At 49.6% G+C, this 20,084-nt stretch overlaps 1 protein-coding gene across 1 annotated transcript in view; it reads left to right on the forward strand.

The window, feature by feature from the left end:
- The window catches only part of CASP9 (caspase 9), a 22,860-nt gene continuing 2,776 nt past the window's right edge, over positions 1–20,084 (forward strand). The window contains exons 1-8 of the mRNA XM_019976406.2: positions 1–201; positions 5,427–5,823; positions 10,408–10,442; positions 11,299–11,475; positions 12,110–12,199; positions 13,372–13,519; positions 17,884–18,063; positions 18,692–18,801. Of these exons, the coding sequence (XP_019831965.1) occupies positions 70–201; positions 5,427–5,823; positions 10,408–10,442; positions 11,299–11,475; positions 12,110–12,199; positions 13,372–13,519; positions 17,884–18,063; positions 18,692–18,801 (1,269 nt within the window). The 5' untranslated portion in view covers positions 1–69. The remainder of the gene's footprint in view (positions 202–5,426; positions 5,824–10,407; positions 10,443–11,298; positions 11,476–12,109; positions 12,200–13,371; positions 13,520–17,883; positions 18,064–18,691; positions 18,802–20,084) is intronic.

Raw genomic sequence — 20,084 nt, forward strand, 5'->3', positions numbered from 1 at the left:
GAGGCGGGGCGCGGCGGCCGAAGCCCGGAAGCGGACAGAGGCTACGGGGGTCCCGGCCGTCTGTTCGCCATGAACGAGGCTGACCGGCTGCTCCTGCGGCGGTACCGGGTGCGGCTGGTCGGTGAGCTGCAGGTTGCCTCGCTTTGGGACGCTCTGCTGAGTCGCGAGCTCTTCACTCCCGACATGATCGAGGACATTCAGGTACGGTCCCCAGCTTCCCGCGCAGCGCAGACTTCAGGTCACAGTTGGGGACTGCGAGGCCGCGCGGAGAGGGTTGCTGAAGCCACATCGTGACTTAATGGCCCGGCTCCCGCCCTCGCCTCCCCCCGTCGCGTCCCCCCCACCCCGCGGTCTGTGCCACACAGTACCCCTTCCCTTTGGGGAACCATCGTGAGGGAACCCCGTTTTCCCCCAGGGCGTCGAGCCTGCTAAATTTCCCAGAGGAACCAAACAACCCCCAAACACCTTTTTGAGGGTTTGCTAAAGCGATTACACGCCTTGCACGAGCAGAGTACACCTGTGAACCGCTGCAGTGCTGGATGCTTGTCTAGAGGCATACCTGTTTTTTCCTCCTCTGGGGTGGAGGTTCTGGCTTCTCAGGTGGCTCAGTGGTAAAGAATCCACCTCCAAGGCAGGAGACATGGATTTGAACCTTGGGTGGGGAAGAGCCCCTAGAGAAGGAACTCACCCCAGTATTCTTGCCTGGGAAATCACCTGGACAGAGGAGCCTGGTGGGCTACAGTCCATGAGGTTCCCAAAGAGTTAGACATGACTGAGCTTCTGAGCATGCACGAAGGTGGAGGTTCAGAGCACCCACTAGGGAGGTCTGACTGCCTGGCACTGTACCCTCTTTGAGCCTCAGTTTCCCATGCTGTGAAATGGGAAAAATGTCATATTGCCGTGAGGGCTAAAAGAGATAAGGGTTGTGAAACAGAAAAGCTTCAGGCACAGAATGAGGACACATCAGATGGTACCTGTCTTTGCCCTGTCCTCCTTGGCCAGCCCCTCGTGTATTATGTGTCTTTTAAGGGGTTTAGAGATGAGGGGCCTACTGCAGATAATGAAGAGAATAATAAAATCAAACATTTGAGGTTCTCTTTAAAAGCATTTATTTTTGGCTGTTCTGGGTCTTTGTTACTACTCACAGGCTCTCTCTAGTTGTGGCAAGTGGGCCTACACTCTAGTTGCAGTGGGTGAGCTTCTCATTTCAGTGGCTTCTCTTGTTGCAGCTCAAGGGCTCTAGACTGCTGGCTCCGTAGTTGGAGAGCATGGGTCCAGTTGCCCTGCAGCATGTGGGATCCTCCCGGACCAGGAATCAAACCCATGTCCCCAGCATTGGCAGGTGGATCCCCAACCACTGGACCACCAGGAAAGTCCCTGAGGTTCTCATTAAAAGCACTGTCATATCTTTGTCGTATTTGACCCTCATCACAGGCCTGTGAGGTCAGGAGGGAACAGGATGTATTTCTTACCAGGAGATACAGTGGGAATGTGTGGCTTCCTAGAGGCTCTTGCATAGCGCCCTGTAGGCTGCTTGCAGGCCAGTTTCTGCGTCATCCAGGAACTTGGCCTGACCACTGAGGAAGTCTTTAATAGGACAAATATCATATGGGAAGTCACCAATGTATAATATTAAGAGAAGTCTTATGAGCATCTGCTGTGTACTAAGGAGTGGAAATAATTTGAGGCCTTATGCTTGCTACCAGGAACATTCACAGGAGTGATAAACTTGAATGTGCTTGGAGGCACAATAGGTGGGCACTAGAATGGGCAGCCTCTGCCCTGCCCTCCGACTCCAGCTGAGTATGATCATACAAGAATGCTGGCCCGGTGTTGCCAGATCTTTTATATTGAGAAAAGTGAAAGTGTTAGTCGCTCAGTCATGTCTGTCCCTTTGGAACCCCATGGACTGTAGCCCAGGCTCCTTTGTCCATGGGATTCTCCAGGCAAGAATACTGGAGTGGGTTGCAATTTCAAGTGGGAAATTATTTTGGTCTTTTGGCCACGCCCTGAGGCTTGCAGGATCTTAGTTCCCTGACCAGGGGTTGAACCCAGGCCCTTTCAGTGAAAGTGAGGAATTTTAACCACTGGATCACCAGGGAATTCCTGTTTCCTGATTTTACACGTTAGCAAAAATAGCACAGGGAACTCTGCTCAATAATCTGTGATAACCCAAAGGGAAAACCAATTTTAAAAAGAATTGTTGTTGTTGTTCAGTTGCTAAGTTGTGTCTGATTCTTTGTGACCCCATGGACTACAACACCCCAGGCTTCCCTGTCCTTCGCTATCTCCCGGAGTTTGTTCAAACTCATGATGCCATCCAACCATCTCATGAGTCAGTGATGCCATCCAACCATCTCATCCTCTGTCACTCCCTTCTCCTCCTGCCTTCAATCTTTCCCAGCATCAGGATCTTTTCCAATGAGCTGGCTCTTTGCATCAGGTGGTCACAGTATTGGAGTTTCAGCTTGAACATCAGTCCTTCCAATGAATATTCATGGTTGATTTCCTTTAGGATTGACTGGTTTGATCTCCTCGAAGTCCAAGGGACTCTCAAGAGTCTTCTCCAGCAACACAGTTTGAAAGCATCAATTCTTTGTGGTCCAACTCTCACATCCATACATGACTACTGGAAAGACCATAGCTTTGACTATATAGACCTCTGCTTTTTAATGCTCTATCTAGGTTTGTCATCAGAGAAGGCCATGGCACCCCACCCCAGTACTCTTGCCTGGCAAATCCCATGGATGGAGGAGCCTGGTAGGTTGCCATCCATGGGGTCGCACAGAGTCGGACACGACTGAAGTGACTTAGCAGTAGCAGCAGGTTTATCATAGTTTTTTTTTTTCCAAGGAGCAAGCATCTTTTAATCTGATGGCTGCAGTCACTGTCCGTAGTGATTTTGGAGTCCAAGAAAATAAAATCTGCCATTGTTTCTATTTTTTCCCCATCTATTTGCCATGAAGTGATGGGACTGGATGCAATGATCTTAGTTTTTTGAATGTTGAGTTTTAAGCCAGCTTTTTCACTCTCCTCTTTCACCTTCATCAAGAGGCTCTTTAGTCCTCTTCACTTTCTGCCATTAGAGTGGTATCATCTACATATTTGAGGTTGTTGAAATTTCTCCTGGCACTCTTGATTCCAGCTTGTGCTTCATCCAGCCTGGCATTTCACATGATGTACTCTGCACAGAATTTAAATAAGCAGGGTGACCATATAAACCTTGATGTATTCCTTTCCCAATTCTGAACCAGTTCTGTTGTATGTCTGGTTCTAACTGTTGCCTACAGGTTTCTCAGGAGGCAGATAAGGTGGTCTGGTACATGAAAAAGAATAGATCCTTGTATAAGTGAATCACTTTGTTGTATATCTGAAACTAAGACAGTACTATCAAATATACTCCAATATAAAATTAAAAATAAACGTTAGCAACAAATTCAGAATTTTTAAAGAATGTGTTATGAACAATGGGCCACCGTTTTACCACTCCTATTATGGCAGAACCATGTGGATCTGGGCTGTCATCCTGGCTCTGTGACATATTACATATTAGCAAGTTGCAGCAACTTTCTTAGACTCAGTTTCCTTCATCCTTAAGGTGGGGGTAATTGTAATTTAACCTCTTTACAAGGTTGTTGAGGAGGACTAAATGAAATGATGCGTTTAACACGTGTCTGTGAGTGTTTGTAAACATTGAGAGAAATCAAAACCCCATGACTTACTTGTAGAAAAGTAGGCATGTAGCTAACTTTCGCTAATGAAAATCAATCATCTCAGTGATAGTACAAATATGTGCTATTCAAGGAGCTTCCCAGGTGGTGCTAATGGTAAAGAAATGACCTGCCAGTGCAGGAGACATAAGAGACATAGGTTTAGTCCCTGGGTCAAGAAGACCCCTTGGAGAAGGAAATAGCAACCCACTCCAGTATTCTTGCCTGAAAAATCTCATGGCAGGCTACAGTCCATAGGGTTGCAAAGAGCTGAACTTGACTGAAGCACGTGCTACTCAGTGGAGTGTCCATTAGTCACATGTGGCTATTTAAATGTAAATATAAGTAATTAAAATTGAACCCAGAAAAGGCAGTTCCTTAGTCACATGACCCAAGTGCTCAGTAGCTACATGTGGCTAATGGCTGCCATTTTGGACAGCTCAGATAAAGATTTCCTTTGTCATGAAAAATTCTCTTGGATCACACTGCTGTAGGATATTTGTGCACAGGGTGGTGTCTTATCCCTGTGGAACTTGCCCAGAATTAGGCCTCAAAGGAGAACCAGCAGATAACCAGCATCTTCCTCCTGCTCCCTGTCTCCTCTGATCTCACCATCCCGACACTTGTCAACCTCGACCACTCCTGCAACTTCACAGTCCGCCCAATCAATGCCCAGGTCTTGTGGATTTCCCCTCCTTATTTCTTTTGTCTGTCCTCTGACTTTTCTCCATTCCAGCTGCAAGTCTTTGCCACCACGGAACTTGGCTGTGGCCACTCCCTGCCATTGTCCACTTTGCCCCCAGGCTGAGTTTTTTAAAAGGCAGATCGGACACTGTCGCTTCTTTCTTAAAGCTCTTACGTAGCTCTCACAGCTTTCTTGGCCTGGCTGTGCAAAGATCTCTCTCCCACTCAACTTAATCTCCCGTTTCTCTGAATTCACTATTCCTTTCTTAGTGTTCTGGGGGCTCAGGCAAGCTAGCCCCTCCTTGGAGGCTTCCCTGATTTCTCAAGTCCGGGTTGAGTACACCCGTACCCTTCCAGCCCCATGTGATTTTCCTTCTGGCATTTCTGTCCTTGCCGTGTCATTGTCTTGTCTTTTTTTTCCTTTCCCCATTATTTATCAGTTTTTGTTTTTGGCTGCAGTGGAGCTCATGGGCTGAGACCTCTCCCTGCTGTTCACGGGCTTCTTGTTATGCATGACTTTTTCTAGTTGTGGCAAGTGGGGGCCACTCTCCAGTTGCGGTGCACGGGCTTCTCATTGCAGTGGCTTCTCTAGTGGTGGAGCACAGGCTCTAGGGCATGTGGGCTTCAGTAACTGTGGCATACAAGCTCAGTTGCCCTGTGGCATGTGGGATCTTAGTTCCTGGACCAGGGATTGAACCTGTGTCCTCTCCATTGGCAGGCAGACTCCTAACCACTGGACAACCAGGGGAACTCCTGTTTACATCTTCCGTTAGAAGTCACTCCACGAAGACAGACTGTTCTCTCCTGCATTTTCAGCACTTGGCCCATTCTGGGCACACAGTAGACATCCCCAACATAGAGACTGAATAGATAAATGAAGACTGGCAGGTGGCCTATGCTCAGAGTAACCTCAGGCTCAATTTTTGCCCATGTACCTGATTGTTTAGATTTAGGTAGATGGGAATTGGGGGTCAGGGTAAGAATCAAAGCAAAGTGTGTAGATAATAATGACATGTCTTTCTTTCCAAACAGAGGGCAGGCTCAGGATCTCGGCGCGATCAGGCCAGGCAGCTAATCCTAGATCTAGAGACTCGAGGGAGTCAGGCCCTTCCTTTGTTCATCTCCTGCTTGGAGGACACAGGCCAGGACACTCTGGCTTCATTATTGAAGACCAGCAGACAAGCAGCAAAACAGGATGTGGAGGCCATCAGACCCCTGGATCTCAAGCCGGTGGTACTTGGACCAGAGGGCCTCAAACCCGGGGAACCGAGAGTGATGAAGCAGGACCCATCAAAGCCGAGCCAAGGAAAACTCGCTCCAGTGGTGCTGGGGCCGGAGGAGCTCTGGCCAGCCAAGCTCAGGCCTGAGGTTCTCAGACCAGAGGTACCCAGGGCAGTGGACGCTGGTTCTGGAGGATTCACTGATGTCTGTGAGTACCAAGAGGGGGTGGTGGGTGGGAGTACCAAGCGGTCATTGACAAGTGACCAGTGGTACAGCTGGGTAGCGTGAGCTTCATAACTTAATTTTGGTGTTGTCTTTCTGAGTACTCATAGGGGATGGGTGGAATATTCCGGTAGGGGTTCAGGAGAGCCCCTCCTCTGAAAAGCATGTGTTGAAGTCTGGTTTTCACGTCATGGGCTTTGGTCAGTGTTTCCAGATCGATCTAGTGTTTGTGATTTGCCTTTGGGTCCAGGTGAATCAAGTGGACTAGCGCAAGCTTGAGGGCAGGAAGGAGGCGTCTATTAGAGTCTGTCTCAAGCAGGTGCTGTACATACCCTTACCTCTTCTCCTCACAACAACCCTGCAAGGCGGGGCATCATTAGACCCATTCTTGTTGATGAGGAACCCAAGACCCAGGGAGGTGAAGTAATTGCCTATGGTCACAAAGCTACATCCAGTAAAATACATAAATCCAAAGGCTGCAGCTGGATGGTTTTTACCAATTGGGCTTCCCTGGTGGCTCAGCGGTAAAAAATCTGCCTGCGACTGCAGGAGGCATGGATTTGATCCCTGGGTGGGGAAGATCCCCTAGAAAAGGAAATGGCAACCCACTCCAGTGTTCTTGCCTGGGAGACCCCATGGATGGAGAACTGGCGGGTTGCAGTCCATGAGACTGCAAAAAGCTGGACATGACTTAGCGACTAAACAGCAGCCACAGATAACCACGCTCCAGGTTATTACCATATAGAGCATTCTGGTGTCCTTTAAGACTCTCTTGTACTTCTTTCCAGTCTATTCCCATTCTTCCCCCTTCCAAAGGAATCACTATTTTGACCTCTGTTGCCACAGATGCCTTTTGCTTGTCCTTGAACTTCAGTGCAAATGAAATCCTATGTACTCTCTGAGTCTGGCTTCTCTTGCAATCATTATATTTGTGAAATTCACTCATGCTGTTGTGTGTATCAGAAGTTAATTCTGTTTCATTGTGAGCTAGTTCTTATTCTGAATTGTCCACGGTTTATTTACCCATTCTCTTGTTGATGCGCATGTGTTTTTTTCTTAGGGCTTTGTTTCCATGGCAGCATGTGGAGACCTAGCACTTTCTATTTCATGGTTGCCCAGTTGGCCATTGCCATGGTATGGATGCTGATAATAATATTAGTACTAATGGTTAACTTAACTGAGTATGGCATGTGGGATCTTTAGTTGTGTCACGTGGGATCAAGTTCCCCCACCAGGGATCGAACCTAGGCCCCTTGCATTGGGAGCTTGGAGTCTCAGCCACTGGATGACCCGGGAAGTGCTCTGTGTGTGATTTGTGTTGCCTAGGCCCAGCACTAGGACATCTACCCTTCCTTCCCCTGGGCAGCAGAGGGGGTGTGTTTTCTGCCTTCTGTCTCTGCTGGAGCCATGGGCATGTGCTCAGCGATGCTCAGGCTATGACTGCTTCTTTCACAGACACACTTGCCCATATGTGCTTCTTGTCCCCTTGGAAGCTGTCATTTTGGGAGAAATGGGTTTCATGCATGTTATATCTGACTACTCTATCCTCCGTGTGGGACTAGAACCCCTCCCTGCCTTTGTTAGTACAGTGACTGCTGCCTGGAGCCTTCCTTACCTCTTTTCTTTCCTTTTTTAAAAATTACTTATTTGGCTGTGCTGGGTCTTGCTGCACTCGGGCTTTCTCTAGTTGCAGCAAGTGAGGCCTACTCTTCTTATTGCAGTGACTTCTCTTGTTGCGGAGCATGGGCCCTAGGGTTCGAGGTTCAGTAGTTTTGGCACATGGGCTTAGTCGCCCCGAGGCATGTGGGATCTTCCTGGAATGAACTCAGGGCAACCACTGGAGCACTAGGGGACCCCCTCCCCACCTCTTTCTTTCGGTGCCTTTGTCAGTTTACTCCCTCTACATGTCGCTGTGGCCTATGGACCTCCCAAGAGCAACCGTTTTGCTTAGTAGATTTTTTTTTTTAGGTAAAAATTGAAAAAAATTTTTCCATCTTCATTGAGATATAATTGACGTATAACACATTGTGTAAGTTTAAGGTGATGATTCGATACTTGGATGTATTATGGAAAAATGACCACACATCCATCAGCTCACATAATTAACACTTTTTTTTTGTATATGTGGTGAGAACATTTAAGATTTACTTGCTCAGCAGCTTTCAGGTGTGAAAGTGAAAGTCGCTCAGTCGTGTCCAACTCTTTGTGACCCCATTGACCATACAGTCCCTGGAATTTTCCAGGCCAGAGTACCAGAGTGGGTAGCCATTCCCTTCTTCAGGGGTCTTCCCAACCCAGGGACTGAACCCAGGTCTCCTGCATTGTCCCTGGGAAGCCCTAATACTTGAAAAAAAAAGTAGTAATACTATGTGATCCAGCAGTTCCACTTGTGGGTATATATATTGTCTTTCTATGTTTTCTTATAGCTCACTTAGCTTCCTTAACAACAATTTTGAGTTCTTTATTCGGCAAATCATAGATTTCCATTGTGTGTTTTTGGTGGTATCTTGTTTCCTTAGTTTTTCATATTCCTCAAAGTCTTGTGTTGCTGTCTTTGAAGAAGGAGCAATCTCCTCTAGTCTTTATTCTTCAATATGTCCTATGTAATTAGAATTTTGCACCATCAGTATACTACAACTTCTCTGCTAGACTCTTGGACTTCCACAAAGGCATTCTTATCTGTGGGTAATTGTCAAAAATCAATGTTCTTTTGGAGAATGAAGGTGGTAGAAAACTCTTATTCTGCCGTTTTGATGGTGTTACTCTCTCACTTTGTGATCATTACTGCCAGTTCAGGAAATAAACACATTCTTCAACATTGGTTGCTGCTGTTGTTCAGTCGCTAAGTCATGTCCGACTCTCTGTGACCCCATGGACTGCAGTGCACCAGGCTCCCCTGTCCTTCATTATCTCCCCAAGTTTGCTCAGGTTCATGTCCATTGAGTCAGTATCTAATTTCATCCTCTTCTGCCTCCTCTCCTTTTGCCCTCAATCTTTCCCAGCATCAGGGTCTTTTCCAATGAGTTGGCTCTTTGCATCAGGTGGCCAGAGTATGGAGCTTCCACTTCAGCATCAGTCCTTCCAATGAATATTCAGAGTTGATTTCCTTTAGGATTGACTGGTTTGATCTCCTTGCAGTCCAAGAGACTCTCAAGAGTCTTCTCCAACAGCACAATTCAAAAGCATCAGTTCTTCAGTCCTCAGCCTGCTTTATGGTCCAATTCTCATGTCTGGATATGTAGTAGATAATGGTATTTTTGGGAGTGCAGTGGAATTTTGGAAATGAGCAGTTGTTTAAGAATTAAATCTGTGGTCTAATGGGAGTCTTCAGGATAGGTAAAACTGTTTTTAATTTAAAAGATGGAATGTAAATGCATTTATGGCATGATTTTTAAACTGGCAAAAGAATAGCTCCTAACAAGGTCCATGCCAGCTCTGAGCGATGAATGGCACTATGGTTGGATCATGAGTATAGTCTCTGGCATGACTGGGTGATGGTCAATGTCTATTTATTTAAAAAATAAAAAGTCCCATAACCTTGGAGGCTGGTGGTCAGTTGACTTCTTGCTAATTGAAATGAAACCTTTTTTGATACGGAAAGAAAAATCACACCTTTACTCATTTATTCATTCTTCAGCTATTTGGTGTGTGCTGGAATTCCGTGGACTATATAGACCATGGGGTTGCAAAGAGTTGGACACGACTGAGCGACTTTCACTTTACTGTGTGCTGGGCTCCATGGATTCCACAGAGAAGGAACAGACCTGGAGCATCCCTATGTCTCTCTGTTCTAGAATTTCACATAAATGGAATCACACTGTATGCACTCTGCTGGCTGTTTAAAAACTCGGAATGGTGTTTGGCAGTTATCCGTGGCGTTGCATGTACCTCCTCCTTTTTAAGCTCTGTCGTGTCCCTTTGTATAGTTGTGTCACAGTTGGCTTACGCATCCACTTGCTGCTGGATGTTTGGGTTGTTTCTAGTTTGGGGAGTGTGAATAAGGCTTTGAGGATCATTCATGGCCAAGTTGTTTGGTGCCCACTGTGCTCGTTTCTCTTGGCTCTGTACTTGAGAGTAGAGTTGCTGGTCAGATAGTAGGTGTGTGTTCAACCTTATTGGAAACTTCTTTTTTTTTTTTAATGTCTTTAAAAAAATTATTTATTTATTTTTGGCTGTGCTGGGTCTTCATTGCTGTGCATGGGCTTTCTCTAGTTGAGGCAAGCAGGCGCTACTCTTCCTTGCGGTGCACGGGCTTCTCATTGCGGTGCTTCTCTTGTTGCGGAGCACGGGGTCTAGTTGCACGGTCCTCAGTCATTGTGGGGCATCCCAGGGATCAAACCTGTGTCCCCTGCATTGGCAGGTGGATTCTTATCCACTGTACCACCAGGGAAACCCTTGGAAACTTCTAAATAGTTCCCCAAGGTGGCTGTGCCACTTGACTTCACCAGCAGTCCCCGGGAGTTCCTGAGTTCCTGCTCTTCTGCGTTTCTGTGGGACGTGTCCTCACAGGGTCCCTTGTTCCTTCCCTGCTGGACCCTGACATTCACGTCTTCCCTCTTTCTCTCTCCAGGTCCTCAGGACAGAGCCAAGGGAAATGCCGATCTGGTGAGTCTTCATGTCATTTGGGGCCAATTGTGTTGGCTTTCGGCTCGTCTGCTCTCTGCTTCCCAGGTCCTTCCTGCAGCTGTGTCAGGAGCCCCAGGAGCTCAGCCCAGCTCAGTCCTGGGCCCCCTACAGCGCCCTGACCCTGGTACAGCTCTCCTGAAGCAGACTGTCTCACCCTGCTCTTTCCTCATCTGTGAAGCTGGGTTAGCTCTAAGGAGGGGTCAGTATGAGAATCGGCTGTGGCACCCACCCTGGACCAAGTCACTGCCTGTCTGTCACAGTATTTATTGTGTGACTCCCCTGTGTCAGCCTGGACTTCGCACTAGGACACCTGGGAACCAGCCACTCAAGTTTCTAGCACTCGTGGAGCCATCAGCCTAGCGGAGACTAGTCACACAAAGAAATATATAAGTGTAAATAGAGTAGATGTAGAGTGTAGAGTGCCATAGTAGTGTAGAATGTAGAGTGCCATAAACAACAGCAGCAAAAAACCCCAGGCTGCTGTGAGAGAGAATTACTAGAGAAACACTGAACCTTGAGAGGAAGTGGCCTCAGACTCTCCAAGGGTGCCTTGGGCAGGAGTCTGCCAGCAGAGCTGATCACGTGATTGTCAGTACTCTCCAGGACTGGGCGGCCTGTTGGTCCTTTGGGGGTCAGTGTCTAGGGCAGCTGGATTTCTCAGCTAGCGGTTCCATCCTGAGTACTCTGAGGGGAGCTAATCTTCAGAGTGAGGCAGACTGCGGGCTCTGTCCCGTCTCTCCAGACTGTCCTCCCGTGGGTGAGACGCAGGGGGTCGCCTTCTCTCCTGAGGAGTGCAGCGAGACCCTGGTTTATGCTGCTCCCTCTGCTTGGGCAGGCCTATGTCCTGAATGCAGACCCCTGTGGCCACTGCCTGATCATCAACAACGTGAACTTCTGCCGCGAGTCGGGGCTCAGGGCCCGCACGGGCTCCAACATCGACTGTGAGAGGATGCGGCGACGCTTCCACCTGCTGCAGTTTGTGGTGGAGGTGAAATGTGACCTGACTGCCAAGGTACAGGCCCTGTGCACGGACAGAAACGGGGGCTCGTGGGGTAGTGTCCTAAAGAGGGCCCCTGAAAGCCAGCGCCTCCCCAAGACAAGCCCTTCAGTCTGGAGGACCGCAAGAGGCAGTATGGCTCAGTGGTTACCAGCGAGAGCTCCAGACTCAGAGACTCGGGTTGAGGACTGACTCCCCCACTCCCCGTGTGACTCCCGAGCCTGAGCTTCTCTGTCTATAAAGCGAGAACTGTCCTCACCTCCTAGGGTTGCGTTAGGTAAGTGTTAGTCGCTCAGTCATGTCTGACTCTTTGTGACTCCATGGACTGTAGCCCACCAGGCTCCTCTGCCCCATGGAATTCTCCAGGAAAGAATACTGAAGTGGGTTGCCATTTCCTCCTGCAGGGTCTTCTCGGCCCAGAGATCGAATCCAGGTCTCCTGTATTGCAGGGAGATTGTTTACCGTCTGAGCCAGCAGGGACATTGTGGGAGTAGATAAAGAGCGCCTAGCCCAGCATCTCTTCCCCTATCTTCTCTTGTGATCACTGTGACTGTCCTAACTTCACTGCTGGCCCTGGGAGCAGGGGACTGGCCCAGGATGAGGACCTGATCCGTCAGTGGTCGGGCTCACCCACGGCCCTCTCTTGTAGCAAATGGTCCAGGCTTTGATGCAGCTGGCGCGGCAGGACCACAGCGCTCTGGACTGCTGTGTGGTGGTCATCCTGTCTCACGGCTGTCAGGTAGGTGGCCTCACCTTCTCTAGCAGGTGCCAGGAAGGCTGCCCCGAGAGGCCCTGCAGGAGCCTCGTCCCTTCCTGTGTCCAAGACACCCTGGCCTTTGTGGGAAGAGCCACAGGGCCCTGTCCACCTCCTGCTGTTTTCTCAGAAGCCAATTGGCCCTCTGAGGAGTTGGGTGCTCCTCCTGCCTGGGTGGGAGGGCTGTGACCCTGGGAGAAACCATCTGGGAGAGGCAGGAAGAGGTAAGCTGGATTTTGTTCTGAGCAGGGCACAGCTTACGAGAGCTCCCAGCTCCTGTCTTGGTCCTGCTGGGTGTTGTTCTGGGCCCTTTGCTGCTGGCTGTGAGTTGGGACGCTGGGACCCACTCTGGCCTTGACCGCTAATGTGCTGGGTCATGGTGGCCAAGGCTCTCCCCCTTTCTGGGCCTCAGTTTCCTCATCTTTTGAGTTGAGGGGCTGGACAGAGCAGAGGTAACAACCCCAGTGGATTGTACAGTGTTTTCAAAACTGGCAACTGTAGCACAGAAGTCACGATTTTCAGCTTGTCCTGAAAAACCACAAAGGTCTGACCCATCAGGCCCTTATCCTCAAAGAGCAAAATTCTGGCCTGTGGCTGGGCTGGGGCCACCACTTTGGTCCTTTCATTCACAGCGCGGCCCCTGGACGGCAGCATGGGCATCGTCTGGCAGCTCAGGAGAATTTAAGTTCTCATTCAGAGCCTGTGCTTTGACAAGACCCCTGTAAACACAAAGTTTAAGAGTAATTGCTTTAGAGTAGTCGTTCTCAATGTAGCTGTAACAGAGGTACCCGAAGGGCCAGATATCTGGTCCCCACTACCCAGGTTTCTGATTTGGGAAATCTGGGTGGGAATTTGCATGTCTTGTAAGTTTCCAGGTGATGCTGATGCTGCTGGTCCAGGGACCACATTTTGAGAACAACCAATCTAGAGGAAGCTGGCCAGTGTTCTTGAGTTAGGCTATCTGGTGCTTATAGGCATGTGAGTTTGAGACCCTTGGAATTGAGGCTGCCCGGGACCAACCTGCTGTGTTTCACTCAGCCTTGTGCCCCCGGTGGAACCTTCTAAATGCTTGGTCCCCACAAAGCCTCTGCACAAACAGGCCATTGGATTCCTACTGTAACTTCTTGGGTTTGTCACCAGAGTTCTTGGTCTTCTAGGCCAGCCACCTCCAGTTCCCAGGGGCTGTTTATGGCACAGATGGATGTCCTGTGTCCGTCGAGAGAATTGTGAACACTTTCAATGGTACTGGCTGCCCCAGCTTGAGAGGGAAGCCCAAGCTCTTCTTCATCCAGGCCTGTGGTGGAGGTAAGCAGCCCTCGGCATCGCTGCCGATGAGGCTAGTGGGAAAGTAGAGGTCGATCCAGGCATCCAGGGGGTCCCAGACATGGTCACTGCTGTCCGAAAGTGGCACCTCCATCTAGTTGGAGTAGCCTGAACTCTGTATAACTTTTAGAGGTTTGGATCTCATGATGCTGTAACATCAGGGGATCATTCAACTGTGGCCACTTCAACCTCAGACTTGGCGAAAACAAACAACGCAGAGGAAAGAGGAAACTTCTTTCATTTTTCTTACCTCCTGTCATTCTCCTGACCTCCATCAACCCGCCTCCCTGCCACTGTTACAGAGAAAGGGAGGCCACTGCCGGATTAACTGTTGGAATTCTCAAAGGCTTAGGTATTAGGGAGTCAGTAATTTTTAAGGATTATTTAGATTGTTTGTAGCTTCGCTATATGTCCTGATTTTAAACCTGAGCCCCACTTCATCATTACCTGGTTTTCTTGTACAATAAAAGAGGGAAGAGAGAAGAACATTGTGTGTCCTGGATTATGGGACATGAGGTCGTCTCCAGGTGAACTGGCCCTGACCTCTTTGCCTCCCCTGCCTGGCATGCTGTACCCACCCCAGCACTGCTCAAGCTTCCTAGGATGTCAGGCTCTGGCTTACTCCTCAGCCTTCCTATGTGCCACCCCTCTGCCTTATCTCCTGGCCAACTCTTAATCATCCATCCTTCTGGTTACAATTTATTGTCACTGCTTTCAGGAAGTCTTCCCTGAATATCCCCTTCCTTGCACAGAGTCAGGGTTCACTGGCCCTTGTTCTCCTGAAGCCCCTATTCTTCCCTTGCCTTAACACTTTCTCCTAGTATCGAGACGGCCTCATCCCTTGGTCAGCCCTCTGAGGGCAGGGTAGTCCCACCTGCCCTACAGCTGGGCCCCTGCCTGACACAACGCCCGTAGTATGTGTGCATCTTTTGTGCATTCTAATTGTTTGACTTTGAAATAAAACCATATAAAAATATCTGTGAGCAAAATCTGAAGTAACGTAGACTTCCACCAATAAAAACTAAACCAAACAGATTAACTGAGAACAGGAGAACTCCAGAGATGGAAAGCAGTAAATAAGGTGCCACCTTTGAAATTCAGAGAAGGCGATGGCACCCTACTCCAGTACTCTTGCCTGGAAAATCCCATGGACGGAGGAGCCTGGTAGGCTGCAGTCCATGGGGTCGCTAAGAGTCCGACATGACTGAGTGACTTCACTTTCACTTTTCACTTTCATGCATTGGAGAAGGAAATGGCAGCCCACTCCAGTGTTCTTGCCTGGAGAATCCCAGGGACCGGGGAGCCTGGTGGGCTGCCGTCTATGGGGTCGCACAGAGTCGGACACGACTGAAGTGACTTACCACGCATGGCATTTGAAATTCTGGTCCCTGCTTCGCCCCCTTGTGTTTTTTTTTTTAATTTTATTTTATTTTTAAACTTTACAATATTGTATTAGTTTCGCCAAATATCAAAATGAATCCGCCACAGGTATACCTGTGTTCCCCATCCTGAACCCTCCTCCCTCCTCCCTCCCCATACCCTCCCTCTGGGTTGTCCCAGTGCACCAGCCCCAAGCATCCAGTATCGTGCATCGAACCTGGACTGGCGACTCATTTCATACATGATATTATACATGTTTCAATGCTATTCTCCCAAATCTCCCCACCCTCTCCCTCTCCCACAGAGTCCATAAGACTGATCTATACATCAGTGTCTCTTTTGCTGTCTCATACACAGGGTTATTGTTACCATCTTTCTAAATTCCATATATATGCGTTAGTATCATGTGTTTAACGCTGTGGCCACGTGAGGGCGCCACCATCAGCTGAAACCAGAAATACCCAAAGGCTGCGGATCTCTGCCAGTGTCTGGTGAGGTGTCCTGTTGTTACATGTCTCTGAACTGGTCTGCCCTGGCTTTTGGTGACTCGTGTTGCTATTTTAAGATTCACTGTTGTTGCAATTTAAAACAATTAAAAAATCTTCTAAATGTCATCTGCCCCGTCATTAAGAGAGAGCGTGGGCACCAAGGTGGAAGAACGCACCTCAGAGTCAGTAGTTCTGGTGTGAAATGTCAGTGAGTGAGCTGTGTGATGACCTTGGCCAGAGCAGAGGGGCCTGAGGTTTGGGGGTGACCCCTCCAGAACTTTGGAGGTCATGCTGAGAGGCCAGAAAGCAGGAATCATGGACGACAGTGGTTGTGGATTTTATGTCCTGAGGGAACGGCTCCTCTTCCCACTGTGTTTATGCTCATGGGAAGTCAGGCTTCCTCCCAGGAGTTTTGAGTCAGTGAGTCTCCTTAAGAAGAAAGCAGTGCCTTACCTGCATGACCTGTAGGTGAGGTCTTCCCCTCAGATTTGTAGGAGGGTGACGCGTGAGTCGAGACACAGCCGGTATCCCCTGTCTGGCCCCCTTCTTCCTCTGTCCCCCATCCTCCCCTCCTGGAGCCCATCGTCTCTGCTCCATTTTCAGAGGCAGCCCCTCTGCCTGCCCGGTCGCCTTCAGCCCTTCCTGGGGCATCCCCCTCGCTGAAGTGCCCCTCCCCCACTGCACCCTGCTGCCCGGGGCGGACCCACAGCCCCACGCTCCCATCCCAGGTGCCCTTCCCCGTCCCACTTCAAGTCATTCCCGGAACCCAGGCTGGATTCCAGAATCTTGGTCAAGAAGACAACCGGAAGCAGTGACCTGGGATAGCAGTCCAGTTTTCACAGACCTAAGAAGCCCCCCGTGCAGCCTTGGGGGGCCCCCATGGGAAGCAGCAGGGTAGCTGAGAGCCAGAAGAATGTAGGCTGGAGTCCTGGTCCCCTGCATATTAGCCGTGAGATCACAGATTACCACGTTTCTGAGCTTCAGGTGAGAGGTCAGTCGACATTGGGGTTACTATTGTGGGGTTTCCAGAGCCATCCGGCCTATCTCTGTCCCATGAACCATGGTCTTCCCGTTCCTTACTGTTACCCAGCATGGATCCAGCCACACAAACCCGCTCTCCTGCCCTGGGACCTGCCTGACAGGTGCGGTTTCCCCCCGCAGGACTGTTCTCCCTTCTCACAAGGGAGACTGGGTCACAGCCGCCTGCTCCAGAAGCCTCTGGGCCACTCCACCCTCTGCCTGTCTTTACTGAAGCTCTTTTTAGGTGCCTTCTTTCTCTCATTTTGGTGGCGTAGCTTGTGGGATCTTAGTTCCTCGATCAGGGATCGAACCCTTGCCCCTGGCAATAAAAGTGTGGTAACTCAACCACCGGACCTCCAGGGAACTCCCTGATGTGACTTGAGTTTTTATTTTTGATTTTTGCCTGTGCTGGGTCTTCGTGGCTGCACACAGCCTTTCTCCAGTTGCAGTGAGTGGGGGACCACTCCCTAGTTGTGGTGCATGGGCTTCCGACTGAGGTGGCCTCTCTTGTTGCACAGCTGGGCTCTAGGGTGTCTGGACTTCAGTAGTTATGAAGTAGTTATCCTGGGTTCCAGAGCACAGGCTCGACAGTTGTGGTGCACGGGCTCAGTTACATGTGGGATCTTCCCAGACCAGGGATTGAACCTGTGTCTCCTGCATTGGCATACTGATTCTTTACCACTGAGCCAGCAGGGAAGCCTGTGACTTGATCTTTAATGACATAAAATAAAATTTGCCATTTTAACTGTTTAAAATTGTTCAATTCAGTGTTTGTCAGTACAGTCACAATGTTGTGGGAACACCATCACCATCTAATTCTAGAACATTTCATCTTCCTCCCAAAGAAACTGCATACCCGGTAGCAGTCCCTCCATTCCCCCTTCTAACAACAACTAATCTGCGTTCTTCTGTCTGGATTTGCCTCTTCTGGATACTTCATATAAACAGGATATCATGTGGCCTTTGACATTTGGCTTCTTTCACCTAGCCTACTCTGGAGGCCCATCCACAGTGTATTATGATGCAGTATTTCATCCCTTTTTAAGCTTGAGTAATATTCTATTGGATGTTTATACCTCCATTCATCTGTCCCTGGACACATGAGTGGTTTCTGCCTTTTGTCTGTTGTTAATAATACGATGACCGTTGCTACATAAGTTCCTGTTTGAACACCTGTTTCCAGTTCTTCAGCGTGTATACCATCTAACTGGTTTATTTTGCTGTTTTTAAAATGTCTGCATTCTGGCTCCCCCCCGCCCCCACTTTATTTAATGAACATGCAAAAATTTTGTTTTAGTAAAAGTAAAGCTCCTGTTGAGGCTTCCTGCTCATGTTGGCCCGGCACTAGGCCCCTGGCTCCAGAGGGGATCAGGCCTCTCAGGGCTGGTGGCTCGGAGAAGTGGGAGCCCTGGTCTGGGTGTCTCACTGACAACTTGAGTCTGTTTCCGCTTCCTGCAGAGCAGAAAGACCACGGGTTTGAGGTGGAGTCCACTTCCCCTGAAGATAAGACCCCCAGTAGCGACCCTGAGGCGGATGCTACCCCATTCCAGGAAGGCCCACGTTCCATTGACGAGCCAGATGCCGTGTCTAGTTTGCCCACGCCCAGCGACATCTTGGTGTCCTACTCCACCTTCCCAGGTGAGCGGATCCGGAGACCTCGTCCTTCTAGCTGGCAAGTCCCCTCATCTGCCCTGGAAGCAGCAGTGCTGTGAAGTAAAGACCTGGGTGTGAGTCTTGGTTCTGCCGCTTTGTTGCCTCTGTGACCCTGAGTAAGTTACTTCACCTCTCTGAGCTTCAGCTCAGGGCGAGGCAGTCAAGGTGCCTAGAACGCACAATGAAAGGAGGCAAGCACCCTTGTTTCGGTGTGCCTTAGTCTCCTCACCCTTGTCCTGGCCCTGCCTCAGTCTTCTCATCTTTAAAATGGGAATATTAACTGTACCTTGGGGATCATCATGGTGATTTTAACAAGGTGGCTGGCCCACTGCTGAGCCCAGTGCCTGGCACACAGCAGGTGTGACAAATGTTTGTTTCCTTCTTTCTTATCCCTTGGAAGACTCACTTGACCTCTCCAAGCCTGGATTGCCTTGTTGGGAAAACAAGAACCCTAACCAAAGTCACAGGGTGGTGGCGAGGATGAAATTAGATCATGCAGAGCCCAGAGATGCAGGCTCTGGAGGGCTATGGACATCAGTCAAGGTCTGGGGGCGGGCCCACCTGCGTTGGGAGGGTGGCTCCCCAGCGAAGCTCAGCCTTTCTCTTTCTGCAGGCTTTGTCTCCTGGAGGGATCCCAAGAGCGGCTCCTGGTACATCGAGACCCTGGACAGCATTTTTGAGCAGTGGGCTCACTGTGAGGACCTTCAGACCCTCCTCCTCAGGGTGAGGCTGCTGGAGGGCCAGTGTGTCCTCCCCAGGGTGGGGGTGAGCAGGGCCCCAAGCCCAAGCCAAAGATTTCTTCTGCAAGCCAAAGGCTTGCCCTGAGGGTTGACGCTTTTGCTTCTGTAAATGCACGAAGTTACTGCCTGTAGTGGGGCTTCCCTGGTGGCTCAGTGGTAAAGAATATGCCTGCCAGTGTAGGAGATGCAGATTCGATCCCTGGATCAGGAACATCTCCTGGAGGAGGGCATGGCAAACCACTCCAGTATTCTTGCCTGGAGAATCCCATGGACAGAGAAGCCTGGCAAGCTGCAGTCCATGGGCTTGAGAAGAGTTGGACACGACTAAGTGACTAAAACAACGAACAGCAACGCTGCCTGCAGTGACATTTGCTCATTATGCCAAAGACAGCCTTCCCTGGCCTCTGAGGTGCCAGGCTGACACCTCCCACACTCCCCACTGATGGAGCCGGTCCTCATTGCCAGCATGGGACAGCCCAGTACCCGAGCACAGCCCCTGATGGCAGGTTGCAGGCCTGTACCCTCTGCCCCTCTGTGTAGTCTTTACTCTTGACCCTCAAGAATCAGGAATCCCTTTAGTATCTCCCAACTTGGGAGGCCCCAGTGAGAATAGCGAAGTGCGGATGGACAATGCCCCACTCAGAGTGGCTTCTCCTCCAAGGGGCTCAGAACATTCGGGGTCCCCTCCTGCTCTGCTCAGGTTATTTGTGCCACGAGAAGGGGCTGTGAGGGCTCCGACCACTCCTTCCTCCTGGGGAGTCTCTGGCTCAGCTTTGCTGAGCAGAGGAGAGGAGAAAAGCAGGTGCAGGGCCATCCTTGGCAGGACTCCAGGGGTGCCGTGAGCCATGGCCGTGGAAGAGAAAGTCTCACAGGCAGTTGGGGGCCCATCAGGGTTAAGCAATGTGCTCAACTCCTGGGCCTGGTCTCTTCTCTCAACTTTTCTTTATGTAGACCTTTTAATCTGACTTGAATTTTGTGAATTTTTGAATTTTGAATTTTCTTTTTAGAAAACTTTTATTGGAGTATAGTTGTGTACAGTGTTGTGTTATTAATAATTTCAGGTGAACAGCAAAGTGAATCAGTTATACATACATTTATCCACTCTTTTTAGATTCTTTTCCCCATAGGCCATCACCGACTATTAAGTAGAGTCCCCTGTGCTATACAGTGGGCTCTTATTGGTTATCTATTTTATAGTGGTGTGTATATGGGCTTCTCTGGTGGCTCAGACAGTAAAGCGTCTGCCTGCAATGCGAGAGACCTGGG

The sequence above is a fragment of the Bos indicus genome, chromosome 16, assembly GCF_029378745.1.
Source record: "Bos indicus isolate NIAB-ARS_2022 breed Sahiwal x Tharparkar chromosome 16, NIAB-ARS_B.indTharparkar_mat_pri_1.0, whole genome shotgun sequence".
Classification (NCBI taxonomy): Eukaryota; Metazoa; Chordata; class Mammalia; order Artiodactyla; family Bovidae; genus Bos; species Bos indicus.